At 34.0% G+C, this 15,868-nt stretch overlaps 1 protein-coding gene across 32 annotated transcripts in view; it reads left to right on the top strand.

Moving 5' to 3' along the window:
* ANK3 (ankyrin 3) overlaps positions 1 to 15,868 on the top strand; it is a 591,144-nt gene that overhangs the window by 560,126 nt on the left and 15,150 nt on the right. For 23 of the 32 annotated variants that reach the window (XM_074339473.1, XM_074339469.1, XM_074339468.1 and 20 more), the window contains 7 exons: positions 151 to 225; positions 3,249 to 3,380; positions 4,276 to 4,419; positions 7,085 to 7,760; positions 10,101 to 10,473; positions 12,220 to 12,270; positions 14,259 to 14,345. In XM_074339473.1, the coding sequence (XP_074195574.1) occupies positions 151 to 225; positions 3,249 to 3,380; positions 4,276 to 4,419; positions 7,085 to 7,760; positions 10,101 to 10,473; positions 12,220 to 12,270; positions 14,259 to 14,345 (1,538 nt within the window). The remainder of the gene's footprint in view (positions 1 to 150; positions 226 to 3,248; positions 3,381 to 4,275; positions 4,420 to 7,084; positions 7,761 to 10,100; positions 10,474 to 12,219; positions 12,271 to 14,258; positions 14,346 to 15,868) is intronic. The other 9 variants (XM_074339475.1, XM_074339476.1, XM_019731810.2 and 6 more) reach the window with 4 other exon arrangements.

The following is a 15,868-nucleotide window of genomic DNA, read 5'->3' as shown; positions in this document are numbered from 1 at the left end:
AGAGAAGTGTTCATGTGGGTGATTAGGACACATTTAAGTGTACAGTGTTAGCATTAGTCTCTCTGTAAAATCTGAGTACTGCTAAAAGCAATTTTCCAGTGTCGTGTTTTTTCTTGATGATTATTTTAATTAAGAAATTGTAAATCGTAGGTCCACAGAGTCCATGTGAAAGGACAGATATCAGGATGGCAATAGTAGCCGATCACCTGGGACTTAGTTGGACAGGTAAGTGTGTATACTCCTGAATGAAACAGGTACCATGTCTTAATTTCTTTGTCTTATCCACAAGTAGTTTGTTGTAAAAAAAAAACACAGAAATAAGCAATGAGGAAAAGATATTATCACCCATAATTCTACCTACCCAGAGATAATTACTGTTAATACCTATATACTGTATTTTTCAAAGCCTTTTCTATGCATATATATGAAAGAATAGAAATTTAAATCTGATTTTACATTGAATGTAACCACTTTCTTCAAAATTCTATTTCTGGTAATATAGGATAACTGTTTACAAAATAGCAAAATTATTTTGTGGCGTAAAAGAAAACTTAGCTAAGACCTATGATTTTTAAATAATTCAAAAATTTTAAACATGGTTTATGCCATTAGAGCAGCTCTCTTAGACAACAGATCAATTGATCCATGCCTAGGTTTCACAAATTTTAATCATTCATGAGTCATCTTCATAAATTTTATTATATACACAGATTATATGTTTATTTACCTGATACTTTTAAGTGGACTATGGCCAAAGATTAAAAGGAAATCTTTAATCACTTGGATAATGGAAAATAAGGACCATTTTCAATAACTATATAAACAAGAAAATAAAGGATGACAGTGATACATTTTGAACTAAAAATTTTAAAAATAGGATACATACATCTATTCAACTTACAAAAGCAGTTGAGTTCTGTGAAATGAATGAAACCATTTATGAAGTGTGTAGAAAAGTAATATTTAGCTTGATTTTGCTTCATTAAAGATGAAGATAAAATTCGGTGTCAACTGGACATTTCTGCTGTGGAGTTTTGATGTAAACTGGACCCCTAAAATTCTACTTCACATGAATTAGAGACATTTTTAACTTTTATAATAAAGTTGAGTGTATGTTTTTAATGTATAGCCAAAAAACATAATAGTCAAAATAAATGTTAATTGTCATATCTAAAGTCATCTTACATGCCATCATTGACATACATTCTATACACAGGGAAGCAATTATCTATGGTGCTAAAAGGGAGAATATGAAAGTAGATAATGGCCAACAAGGTCATCTAATTTTTTTCCCTTAGAATGCCCTAAATCCCCTCCCTGTCCATGTTAAACCTCTCTCCTACACCCAGTCCCTGCTCTTATACTGCTAATGACCAGGAACCTAGTGGAGCTCTGAAAAGACAGGTGGTCCAAGTAACCCTTTATAGGTTGTTGAGAGCTAATAGCAATTTGTTGTGTGTCAATATTGCTAACATAAAATTAATATTTATATTGTAACATTGGACCTTGTAATCTGAAAATACACTGGAGCAAATGTTGATTTTGCAGTATTATGTGCCCATAACTATTAGATTATTTTCCATAAGCAATTCCAGTCTTTAGTCTATCAGAGTAAATATTTGGAGAAGATGTGACACAAGAACAGCCAGACATGAAACCATAAAACTGTAAAATTTTTAGTGACAGTCTGTCTTTGCTCTTCGTTGAGTCTCTAGACAAAGGATACATTTCCGTCGTGAGGGCTTGTTGGGCTGTAAGGAGTGTCTCTTAAAACGGATGAAGAACTTAAAAACAAATTTAACTTTTTAAATTTGAATTATTACATGCTCAATGAAGATTAGGAAAATTAACATTTAGAAGAACAAAATTTAAGTCTGTCCCTCAGAATCACTGTTACCATCTTAATGTACTTTGATTTTTTCTAAAAAGCTTTTAAAACATTATATACAGTATAATTTCCTGCTTTTTGTATTTGTAATTACATAGTTTCTACAAAATTCAATATTATCTGATCTTAGTTTTTACGGATAAATAACAACCAATAGACGCACTTTACAATGGTCTTGTTCTAATTGTGTGTCATTAGTGAGTCATGAAATCAGTTCATGCTTTGTTTTTGTTTTGAAATGGAATAGAATGAAAATGAAAATGTCTGTGTGTTACATGTATTAAGGCTAGTTTTCCTCTCATTTATACAACACCATGATATACAATGTATTTCTAATTGTAGGCCCTGATCAAAATAGTTTGAAAGCCACTGCATTCCATTAATTAACTTTTCCTTTGTTCAATACGTGGATTGTTTTCAATTTTTCAGTCGTATAAGCCTACAATGAACATTCATGTATGTAAATCATTGTGTCCAACCCTATGTATTGCCACAATAGATTTCTAGAAGTAAAATCACTTGGTCAAAGGATATAGACTTTTTGAGCTTCTGAATGCATTTTGCAAAATTGTTGGAAATATTTCTTAAGGAGGATAGAATCTTGACCAATTCCTTTTCCATGGAAGGATTTCTTCCCCCATTTCTTACTTTTTATATTCATTTAAGGTACTACATACCTGATAAATTTTAATTGTACACAAAATGCACTGTGAAAAGTAAGTCTCCTGATCTTTAACGCCTACGTTTCCCTCTCCCAGGGGAGCCACTAATACTCATACTCGTATGTACCTTTCCGGAGACACTCTCTGCATTAACAAGATGGAGTATATGAGTATATACATTGAGATGGACAGAAAGCCATCTCCCTTTTATTTTTTACACAAGTGGCAGCATCATTAACCTCTGAAGTGGAGTTTGTGAATCTTGAAGTCATGCAGAGTATTGCCTATGGAAAGCACTACCAGCCTCTCGTGCCACTCATATTTATGAATTGTAGATCCCTATGTATCTTGTATGAAGTTTGCTCAAGTTGAGAGAACAATTTGGGTGAATTAAAAGAATCCAAAAATATCCTCTTTGTACAGCTCACCAATCTTAATAAAACAATCACTAAATGGAATCTAACTGTAACTAAATAATTGCCTCAGGAGAGTTAAATTATAGCCTGTGTATGATCACTACTTTCTCGTGAAATCAAGTGTATAAAGATTAATGCCCCAGGCTGTACTTAGGTTTTACTATACAATTTCTTTCTTCTTCTGTTTTGTTCTTTCTCTGTGGCAGTTGAGCATTACTTTTATGAAATATATGTGATAAAAGTAGAATCTGAAATCTCAGTAACTTTTTTTCTTTTCTACAGAACTGGCAAGGGAACTGAATTTTTCAGTGGATGAAATCAATCAAATTCGTGTGGAAAATCCAAATTCTTTAATTTCTCAAAGCTTCATGTTATTAAAAAAATGGGTTACCAGAGACGGAAAAAATGCTACAAGTATGCTGAACTTATTTTACTTTAACTTTCAAAAAATATTTTAAATAAGCTTACTGTTAATAAAATCAGAGTGATCATAAAGTAATAGCAAGTCTTTTGAAGTTATACGTGTTTAGTGCTAATATTCTAAACTTCTGTCTTTAGGAAGCTTTGCAAAAGGCAAATGAGAGGGAATTTTTTGCATCTTGTCTGTAGTTCTCTCGGTGACCATCAAAAGTGAAAATATAATTCAAGCTGTTCAAACATGGCGGTGGGGGGACGTGGGTAGAAACACTGTGAAGTTATGCTATGGTTAGAGATGGATGTGCAGGGAGGTAGAGAGACAAGGACGGGATCAAATTAGATCAAATCATTTTATTCATCTTGGTCTGTGGTGCCAGAAAATTCGCTGATATTATTAGGTTTCGTTTTGTTGGGGTCGGGGAAGGAGAAAGGCGGAGTGGTGATAAACTGCAAGTTCCAACCCACAACAATGTGGAATAAGTGATTGTGGGTTTGCCTGTGTCAGCCTGACCTTCAGTCATTAAAATGCTAAGCACCAAATATGAGGGTGACCTATTTTGACAGTGTAAGAGGAGAGAAAAGTGCTTAAAGTTGTATTGGATCCCCTTACAACTAAAAGGAGTATAGCTGTTTTCAGTCTCGTGTGCTCTGCATCTTAGATGAAATGAATGTTGCTGTCACCAAACACAGCTTTACAGAGTGATTCTTTAGACCGTAACATGGCTTCCCTGTAGCAGTGGGTTTTCAGAACCCTCTGGATGATAACACTGCAGCACTGCAGTAAGGAAGAGCTAAAATGCCAGGAGGGTCGCAAAAGCCATGCCTTTGTGTGGATATGGTGATGACTGGAAGAAAATAATTGAATTTTCTATCTTTTTTTCTCCTTTTTCAGCGGATGCCTTAACTTCAGTCTTGACAAAAATTAATCGAATAGATATAGTGACTCTGCTAGAAGGACCAATATTTGATTATGGAAATATTTCAGGCACCAGAAGTTTTGCAGATGAGAACAATGTTTTCCATGACTCTGTTGATGGTAATTGAATTCAGTATTCATATTTATTTAGTCATTTGATAAAATGTGTAAGTGTAGCAGGACAAGGCAGTCAGTTAAAACCAGCTAAATTGTGATTTGCTTGACTTAATTTCTCATTTTCAGTCTTATCTGCTTGAGTCTGCAAATATACACTCTGATAGAATAGACTTGATCAACGTGTTATATAAAATACAAATAATGAGCCATAAAAGTATAAGTTATCTGAAAGAGTTGTATTTCAAATATTTTATATGACCAAATAGAAAAAAAAAGATTAATACCTAGAGAATGCATTGCTTTTGTTATTTTCATATTAACCTTAAAAACGAGTGAACTATTTTATTCAAATGTAGGTAAAACCAAATTGTGAGCTGTTTTACCAAGTAAGTAAAGTATTGGGTCAAGATTATGCATAAAGTATACAAATTGTTAAGTAAAATGGTGAATTACTATTTTGGGACCAAGTATATAAGCATGTACTAAAAAAGTCTATTGTGACACATTAATCACTCAGAAAAGTATTTTAATCATTATTTTAACTTCATATGCAGCTATTCATTTCTTTGAAAAACCCTACTTTGTCTATCATATATAAAAGGCAGCATAATTTCTAATTCAATGAGCGTAGATGTTACTAATAACATAATTTTTCTGTTACATTAGCTGGATTTATATAATATTGTCATCTTCCCTTCATTATGTAAATTTGGGCTTTGCTCATCAAAGTACTAAGTGTAACAAATGTCTTACAGTGTTTTTCAAGATGCTTGTATTCCTTCACGAATGGAATTTATTCATGTAATGAATTCTGAGGAAAAAAATATCGATGATAGTGTGGAGGCAGAAAGAAGAGCTAGGGGTATTGTGCTACTACTCAAAATTTTGGGAAAAAATAGTATTTTTTTTTTTCCGGTTTTAAACCACCAAAGTTAGACTAACAAGAATCCGTAACTTCTAATTCTGCATATTGTATGACAAAAGATCGCAAATGCTTACAAGGTTTCTGCTTCCTAAAGTTAAAAATGTAAAGCATACCTTGTTATCCACATAACATACACATGGTGGATAATAATGTCTTTTTAAGCTTATAAATACCATAGAACCTTGGAAAAAGCTCTCTTCAATGCCTTGTCTTATATGTGAGACCATATATTGGTAACCAAACTCCTTTGCACTAAAGATACACCATTTTTATATCAAATTATGAATTATTGCCAAGTTTTAGTTTATAGAATCTTTTAATATTCTTTATTGGGAAAATTTTTTAAGAACAGTACCTCTAATAAACAAGATCACCAGAAAACAATGAAAGTAGTCAATGGAATTGAAAGCTTCGTTTAATTTTAACATTTTAAAATCAGAATATTAAAAAAATTCACAAAGCCTTTTTGTTGCTAGATCTTAATAGTTTATATTCCTTATTTTTAAAAGTATTGCGGAAATTTAGGAATGTATATATGAAATAAATTTCACTTGTGCAAATTATAAACCTCAGCTAATCTTAGCCAACTTTTCAACAAGTTTCTGGTTTATAGGTGACCATAATAGAAAATGTTCACTTACCTATAGCAATATGAATTTACAACAAAAGCTAAGTTGGTATTTATCTTGGACTGATGAAAAAATTAGGCTTTAGTTTTGTAGACTAATAATTCAGAAAATGTGCTTGGCTGTTTTTTTTCCTGTCTCTCCTCTTCATTGAACTTTTGTGAGACTTCCTTTCCTCACCATGACCAGACAGAACATTGCTGACTTTTCTCTCTGCTCAAGGAGAAAAACAGTCCTTTAGTCCATTCAGCAAAGTGTAAAACAAGGGAATTGCTCTCTCCTTCCACGTTGTGTAGTCTGGTTAATAAACCTCTGTGTTTCATAGCATTGCCATGACTATTCAGAGTTCTTTGCAAATGGTTTTCCTCCTTTCTCTGTTGTATATCATTCCTTTTTTCTTTTTATTTGATTTGTGGTTCTGAGTGGACCCCTATCACCAAGTTCCCCAAAACCTCCATATACACCACAACCCTTTCATCTCTTGTCACATTGACACCTGATGACTTTACATGGAATCTTTTCTACTTTATCGGCTTTTTAAATCCTTTTCCTAACATCTTTTAGATTTTTGTTTCCTAGTGCTACTCCTCTAGAATCTAATAATCATTGCTTTCCAAAGATTAAATTCGTTTTTCTTTGCTGTGAATTTCATGTGAAATCAGTAAAAATTAGAGTTGGGTAGAAATTGCTTATATGTAGAGTTCTTAAAGTAACTTATAAAAATTGGTTTCTTGTGGCTTGCTGTATTCAGTCCACCACAATATGGATTTTGCATGCTAAAAGTAGAAAGATAATTAATTTGGCTGTGGAATGTATCTTATATAATGACAGATAACTTTATAGTGGATTAAATTACTCTGTATTTAAGTTACTATATTAATATTACCAAAATTGATAGAAACAATCTATATCTTAATCAGTATTCTATTTTATTATAGTTTGCACTAGTCTTTTATTTTATTGTATTACATTTCATTGGACTAAACCAATAAATTTATCACCATTCTGTAATTCCTCATACGTTTTCATACCTGATATAATTTAAGTCATTCCATGTGTTTTTGTTTGATGTACTCTTAATTCATTCCAGTCAGTCCAAATGTACTGTCTTCCATAGGTTATCCTTCCCTTCAAGTGGAACTGGAAACTCCCACAGGGTTGCACTACACACCACCCACCCCTTTCCAGCAAGATGATTATTTTAGTGATATCTCTAGCATAGAATCTCCCCTTAGAACCCCCAGTAGACTGAGTGATGGGCTAGTACCTTCCCAGGGAAATGTAGAGTATTCAGCAGATGGACCTCCAGTCGTAACTGCAGAAGACACTTCCTTAGAAGACAGCAAACTTGAAGACTCAATGCCTTTAACGGAAATGTCTGGAGCAATGGATGTAGATGAGAGCCAGTTGGAGAATGTACGTCTGAGTGAGTATCCTCAGTATCTCCGAAGTATGGCTGGGGTCCCAAAAGATGTTAAACCAGCAAAGCCATTGAAACACACTAGAAAAGTAGGAGTAAGCTCTGAGCAGCAAGAGAAAGGAAAATCTGGTCCTGATGAGGAGATGACGGAAGAAAAACTCAAATCTCTATTTGAGGACATTCAACTTGAAGAAGGAGTAGATCCTGAGGAGATGACAGAAGAAAAAGTACAGGCTATTCTTAAGCGTGTTCAGCAAGCAGAACTGGAAATGTCTTCAATTACAGGTTGGCAGAACGAGACAAGTGGCAGCCTAGAATCCCCCGCTCAAGCTCGAAGAATAACCGGTGGGTTACTAGATCGACTGGATGACAGGTATGACTCTGTTTCAAAAAAGGAAAAAGGAAACAGGTTACATGTTAATAGTTTGCTTTAAATATATGCTTTTCGGCAATTAGTCTTTTTCTAAATTACCATTCCAGTTTTGGAATAACACTTGCTTTAAAGATTAGTCTGCTAATCTGGAAAGGGAAAGTTACATTAAACTCAAATATAATTTTTAAAACTATTGATAATCTGATGTAAAATGGAGAAAGTTTTGCATACATGCCAAAGATTCATGTATTCTTTACTTAGAAAACTAGTTTACTTTTCTCTAGTTTATTACTGGCATTAGTTTTTTCACATAGCCGGTAATAAATGCTCATTCCAAATAATGTAATAGGGCTGGCCCAGTGCCTCAAGTGGTTGGAGCACTGTACTCCTAATGCTGAGGTCGCTGGTTCGATTCCCACATGGGCCAGTGAGCTGTGCCCTCCGCAGCTAAGACTGTGAACAATAAAATTCCAAGTCTTTTAGAAATATAAACATTTCTATTGTTTCCTGTCTAGAAATATAAGTATGCTTATTATACAAAATATTAAAGTACAGATTTAAAAAATCAATACAATACAACCCCATCATCTAGCAATAACTACCATTAAAATTTTGGTGGATTTCTTTTACATACGTTTTTTAAAATGTGTTAACATAGAAAATGCATCTTTCTACCATACTAAGAAAAACACTTAACATTTTATATATATCCTTCCTTTTTTCTACATACTATGTTACAAATTATATACAACATAATTTGTAACATAGTATACGCACTTCTTTACCCCAAATAATATTGCCATGATAGAAATTTGTTTATAACCAAAATAATTCCCTAATCATGAACCTGGTTGTTTTTATAGTGGCCTTACTCTAGAAAGGTAAATCTCATGTCCTCCAGACATTAGTTCAAATGCCACCATCATAAGATTGAGAGTTGTGACTGTGGATGAATTTTAAGCTCTGAGAATGTCATTTTAATTAGCTTTAGAAATAAGAATATGACTACTTGCCTCACACCACTTTATAGATTGAAAAAGAAAGCCTGTAGCATGCCTACAAAAATGACTGGTGCAAATAATCTCTCAATTATAATTGGCATTATTTTTTTATGTGCACATTAGACTAAAGTGTATTTGACTTCAGTGGCAACTAGTGATGAACTTAAGTTGGATACAAAAAACAGATTCATAACATATTTAATATTTTTATATTGCTGATAAGCATCTTGCTCAATAAAAATGCCCAAAGAGGTTTACAAAACTCCTTTTGGAGAATGGTAGCATCAATAAATTCTGGATTAAGCCTACCAAAGAGACAACTGCAAAGACAACAAATAGCATGAACTTTGATGTCTATGTTCAGATATAGTTATAACTTATAGTTGCATAACAAGAAACAACTTAAAATGTTATGTTACATGATGTTCACAGTATGCTGGGACTGTTTGTCCTTACAGATACAGAATAGGGTGTGCTATTGATGTTTTTTTGTAAGTGTGTTTAGATAATCAGTTTAATTTATAAGCATACACCACATATATACATATACATAATACATATATTATACACATAAAACATTGCACTAGTTATTGCCTTCAGAATTCTACAGGTAATAAGACACTCAAAACAATGCCTAAGCTATAAAAGTCTGTACTGAACCTAGTAAAAATTGGAAATCAATTTTTAAAAGTATTGAAAGAGAAATGTAATAAAGAAAAATAGTGCTCACAGGAAGTAGAAGCAGGGGGACAGCACCAGCACCCTAATCACCAGTGAGTGTCAGCAGAGTTCAGGAGAGAAGAACGATTAGAACCAAGTAAGGGCACTGTGGGTGGAAAAGCATGAAGGCAGGAACCGCAATTGGAAACACAAAGGCTGGGATTTGGGGTTCTTGGGGTTGCCAGAGCTTTCATCACAGGAATTCACTTTGTCAGCAGTGTTTTCACTGGCAGTATAAAAGCATTTTGAGATATCCTGCTCTTTTATTTAGATTGGTGGGTCTGGAACTCTGAGCTGTCCATGAACCACTCAGGATTACTTTTTAAGACATAGAATCCAAGCAGCTATAGAAGTGCGATTAAAATAGAACACAAACAATGACGGCAGAGCTAGCCAGGTTGGCAGTTGGAGTGCAGGAGATGCCTGGAGCCAGTGCAGCACCGGCTCACACCCATGATAGCCCTTTACAAATTGAAATCCAGTGACCATAGTTTTCAGGCCTATTTTATGCCTTCAAAGCAGTGAAAAACATAGTTGTTAAAACGTTAGACCTTCTGACGCCCATTTTCAGCCAGCTATATGTTACTATTGTAAATTTCCACATTTTTATCTTTGGCAGCCCAGACCAATGTAGAGATTCCATTACCTCATATCTCAAAGGAGAACCTGGAAAATTTGAAGCAAATGGAAACCATGCAGAAGTCACTCCAGAAGCAAAGACGAAATCTTACTTCCCAGAATCCCAAAATGATATAGGGAAACAGAGTGCTAAGGAAACTCTAAAACCAAAAATACATGGATATGGTCATGTTGAGGAACCAGCACCACTAGCAGCATATCAGAAATCTCTAGAAGAAACCAGCAAGTTTGTGATAGAAGAGCCTAAACCCTGTGTGCCTGTCAGTGTGAAAAAGATGAGTAGGACTTCTGCAGATGGCAAGCCAAGGCTTAATCTCCATGAAGACGAGGGGACCAGTGGGTCTGAGCAAAAGGTACGTCATCCAGTTACTCAGTGTGCTGTTCTTTAAACTGAAAGTACTGATGCTTACCTTCTTTTGATTAATCTTGTAGCACTTGGCCCACGGTTTTTTACTATTTGCCAATTACAAATGTGTGATCAAAAATTGTAACACTAATATTGGGGGTAAAGTACTGAGTAAAACATGCTATTTGATCATACTTTCACTCCTGGGTAGGAAAAGGAATACGCATCTCTTTCGCCATTTTTCAGGAGGTAAAAGAACTACAGAGAGGTTACATAACTAGTTTAAGGTCCACTATTATTTTGTTTGGGATTTAGGTTTCCTAACTCCTAGTGTAATCTTCTTTCTTATGCAAGGAGGGTGATTATTCTGGCCCTTTCTGGTTCTTTTGCATTTAAAGAGCAGCTCATCTAAGCGGTCTAACCCTGTAAAGTCTGTTGTCTGAAAGTGTGTTTTAAATATTGAAGAAACCAGTTCCTAGGCCTAAAATGAGATGGGTATATACTACCATTAGTTGACAGCATTTAGAAATTCAAAGTTAGAAGTCTCATTTTAATAATTTTTATATCTAAGTTGATAATTGGTATTTGTTTTTAATAATTCTAAAAACTACTGCCATAGAAATATTTGCTTGCTCTCTGTACTTATATGTTTTTATGGTACCATTTAATTGGGGTTTTTTTAATTCTTTGAGGCTTATCTCACTTTTAGATATTTAAAAAACTTGAAATTACAACTCATAGCTGGATATAAGAAACTAAAAATCAGCTCTATTTTCTAGATATTTTACTGCTTTCTTGCTCTTTCAAACTTTGTGTCTTTTCATGAGCTATGCAGCAGGTGAGAGTTATACATCTCTGGTGAGAGTTATACGTACTTGCCATTTTCCTTAAAACATCTAGTTTACTTAAGATTTACCATAGTGTTTTAGATAGAAAAAAGTCTTGTCAAACAATGCTAGGATTAATCTAAGGTTTAAAAAAATGTATAGTAAACCCAGTTACTCAGGAGCTAATTATCAGCTTATCAACTGATCATATCCTTTCCTTTTTCCTTCTTCAGGCTGTCTTTTGACCATTTTCCTGCTTGTTAGAAGGGAAAGTGAGAGGAAGTAAAATTGTCAGGCCTTTCTTTTACTTCCTTGCTGACAAGTGTAGTTTTGAATATCAATTTCTGTCTTTTAATTAACTCTCAGTATATGTATCAGTATGACTTTGAATAAAATGTTCCCTTTTTAAGTGAGCCCATAAAGTAAAGGGAGAAGCGTGTTTTAACTGAAAATTTATTCTGCAAAAGCCTATTAAAATCAAGACAGAAGTTCTGAAATCAAATTGTAACTATAAATAAGCACTTGTACATGCGCATATGTGCATATGTCCTGGCTACTGAGAAACCAGGGAGAAGGCATAAAGAGTGTTTAAAAAAACAAAAGTCTTAACTCTGAAAGGAAACTCAGCTGAGTTCATAAGTGATTGGAAAATAATAACTAGTAGAAAATGTTTACAAGATTTTTTATAAATGAGTTCGCACCTTTGGTATTGGTCATTGGTCCGACTCCAATGCATAAAGGTTTCAAGGGCATAAGAATTCATAATGGAGTTCAAGCTTCTGGGAGATATGAGCCTGACTTCACAAGAGATCCAAAGATGTTCAGGATGTGTCTTTGTGGCTAGACCATCATATAATAGCAAGCAACTAGGTCGTCTGATGTACGATTTCAGAAAACAGCCCCCTTTTTGTCCCCTAAATAATCAGGTCAAAAGTCCGAGTGCGGCTCTTACACGGATGACTGTCTGCTGTTACAAGGTAAAATTCTGCTTTCCCCCTCTTTCCCTGCAACGACCCATGGCAAGGAGTACTGAGAAAATCCCATTTGGCCTCCTCATTATTCTCTTTACAAATTCCTAGAAAATTCTCTAAAAAGGAATGTTGATAAATCCCACTACCACCTTCTCTCTATCCTTCAACTTAAGATAAGCAAAGACTCCAGGGAGAGGGTGTAAACTGAAATACTGGTCGAATGGCCACTTTTTCTTAATGTGAGGGGCTGCTCTCATGACTCTTGATAGAATTATGATATAACTGACATCTAGGTTTGTTATTAATGTTTGCTTTAACATATGTTCTTCTGCTTTTAAATTTACCTAAGTGAAAACTTTCCCCCAGTTTACAATTCCGTATAAAGGTTGAATTTTCCCTTTTGCTTCGTCTAATCTATTAAGCTCTGCATGCTGATCAGTCATTCTTTTCTTTCACAATATGAATCCCTCTTACCTTTTTCTGCCCTTTTGAGCAATTACAGGGCCTCCTTCCACAATACTTAGGTCATTCAGAGTATCCTGAATGTACAGTCCTTTTTTAAAAATCTTTAAAAGGAGTAGGGAAATTAGCAGACAATATTTTTATAAGGAGTAAGAAACTCAAAAACTGTTTCCTTTTGACACCACATTACTCAGTGGGCTATATTGTTCAGCTGAAATTTCCTACAAAGTCAAAGCTGATGTTACTATAATATTTTTAAACATTTGTTAAGTTTACCTTTCGTGAAAAATGGCCTATTATTATCTATTTGACTAACATTTCATAAATCATTTTAGCTAGCACTTATACCTCCCATAATAATTTTACTTTTTTTTTTTTCCTATTTTTTACCAATATTGCCATTGATTTTTCCAATGGGTATTAACTACAACTTCTAACTCCAGGACTATCAGATTTAGGGTAACTAGAAAATTTAGAAAATAAAATACCAGAACTATTTTCAGAATTCCATCATTAAAATTTAGAAATAAAATCATTCAGTAAATAGTCTTCACCATGACATTTAAGTAGATGCCAAAGATATTTTTCCCTTTGAATTATGAACTGTTGGCCACTTGGCAGTCATTCCATATTCCTATCCTTATTGCCTAAATATTAATATTTGTGTTATTACTGTATTGTGTGCCACATTCTTGTTTGTCAAATCATTTTTCTATTCTAAGTTCATATCAGTTTTTTAAAATAAGACCTCAAGCTTTCACATTTTACATTATTCCTTTATTCATTTAAACTCTTAAGGAATACCAATTACGTGTTCAATACCAATTATGCTGATACAAATTTCCCAATTTAAATATATGTGGCAAGTTATGCTGATATAAATTCTTTACTTTTTATAAATTTGTCAAATCTGACCAAAATTTTATAAAAATCGGAAATGATTTTGCCTTTTTCTGTCGATCACATGACACATGGCCTGAACTATAAGGTTACACACCCAAGTCAAATGTATATAGATTTAAAACTAGTTTAAAAATTAATATTAATGTTTCTTCAAACTAATTAGTAGTTGCATGTAGTTTCTGATGCCAAAAAGTCTCTGGTTGTTATTTTTAATTTATTTAATTACCTTGGCCTTTATCATATATATGCAGGTAAAGACCCAGGTAACTAAATACACACTTATGCCTACACACACACACGCATATGTATATGTGTATATATGTATGCACACACTCATATGCAGGTAAAAATCAAGCTAATTAAATATTTATTAATTATATACAGTATGTATAATTTATATTCACACATACGCACATATACATACATATACAGAGTAATTTCATTTAGATTCCTGCTCAAAATTTTCTTCCACTTCAATTATTTTTTAAAGATTTTTCACAAATGTACATCATGACTTCCTTAGGGGGAAAAACCAACAAGTAAAAGTAATTCTTCTTTGATTTCCCTTCTCAGAATGTCTTTTGTTTTAAATGTGATGGTAAAATTATACTAAAAAATGCATTTATCAGGACTTGAGAGGCAGTGAGAGTGATTCAAGCTCAGAGGAAGAACGGAGAGTCACTACCCGTGTTATTCGCCGGCGTTTGATTATAAAGGTATCCTGGAGCCGGATCATTATGGGGCATTGCTGTATTATTAGAAAGCCCTTCCTTGTGGTCTTGAAAATTTAGCATGCATAGTAACTAAATGGCTCTGTATGTGTTTGTTTGCACACTTGAAAGCTTATAAAAACAACAATGAAAAGGGAAAAGTCATGTTGCATGGTAGTGAGTATTCTGCGTAGGCCTGTGTTTGACATGCAGCATTGATATCCTGCTTTCCCTGGAGAAGTGTTCTATGTATTAACTAAGATTCTATCTTGATGAGAGAATAGTCCATATCAAATGAAATGTAATGAGGTAAGACAAAGAAGAAAGAATGAAAGAATTAAAAGGCTTCCTTTTCAATCTCAAATTCCTACTGCCTTAACAGTTTCTAAGTGAAAATCAGTTCTTCATTATCAATCAGTGACTGAGAATTTGGAATTACAGCCTGGCATGGGTGTAAATGACATACGCAAATCTAGCAAAAACTTCTGAAATAGGTTTTTAACTTGACTAACATACAAAAAATACCAGGCTGTATTTTTAAATATAGGAAGCCATTTTTACTGGAAGTGAAAACTATAAATCCCCTGTTATAGCACAGTTGAACAATATGAATAAATCTTCACTTCCCCCACAAAGCCTTTCTGGAGCACTGACCTTATGCATGGTAAGGTCCAACAGAATGTTTGTTGCAGTCTGTTGCTTGTCTTCATTACTTTGTCTTTAGAAAGATCTTTCCTGATGAGAACTAGGAAGCTCTTTTCAACGCACAGGCTTCTGAATGTGGTCCAAATAACTGGAGGTTCTATGATAAACAGCTTGGGAGAGAAAGAAGGGAAGTAGCTATTGAAAACCATTTATCAAGTTTAGCCATTTCCAAAGTATCAGGCGATGCAACAGACAGCAGAGATGTTGGCTAAGGTATCCAAAACTTCTTAATCCAGCTGCTTATACGTCCCATGTAGATCAGATGAGGGAAGAAAATCTGCTCTGCTAGAGTTTTTCTAAGATTCTGGAAACATTGGAGAAGAAAATAAGTCCTTGTGGAAATCTTAAATTATCCCCAAATCAACCTTGAGCTTAATAGGGAGCTATCAAAAAAAGCATGAATCACTTCTTTGAAAATTTCATACAGTCAGGCCACATCACTTATTGGTGTCTAGCATATTTCCAGGTATTCAACCTCCTATCTATAATGTCCTCATAATCATGTCCCACATGTTCCTGGAATCAGAGGAAAGAAATAATTAGGTTTTCTGAAGGAGTTAAAGCCATACTCTTTGCTCAGTGCTATCTATTCCTGTAGTCGTCTTTAATAAATGATATTTTAAAGTGAAACATTCACAAAAGGCACACGAGAGATACTGTCTTGTAACTTGCTTTTTATGTTTAACATATGACATACTCATGTTGCAGCCAAATCCACCTCATTCCTTTATAATAGCTACCCATTATAGAAGCTGACTCTCCTTCACTTAGGACAGAAAAAAATAAACATAATCCTGCAAAAAAAAAAAAAAAAGGTAGGAAGG

The sequence above is a fragment of the Rhinolophus sinicus genome, linkage group LG07, assembly GCF_036562045.2.
Source record: "Rhinolophus sinicus isolate RSC01 linkage group LG07, ASM3656204v1, whole genome shotgun sequence".
NCBI classification, from domain to species: domain Eukaryota; kingdom Metazoa; phylum Chordata; class Mammalia; order Chiroptera; family Rhinolophidae; genus Rhinolophus; species Rhinolophus sinicus.
The sequence above is the reverse complement of the archived record's forward strand: the minus strand, read 5'-3'. Positions and strand labels throughout refer to the sequence as shown.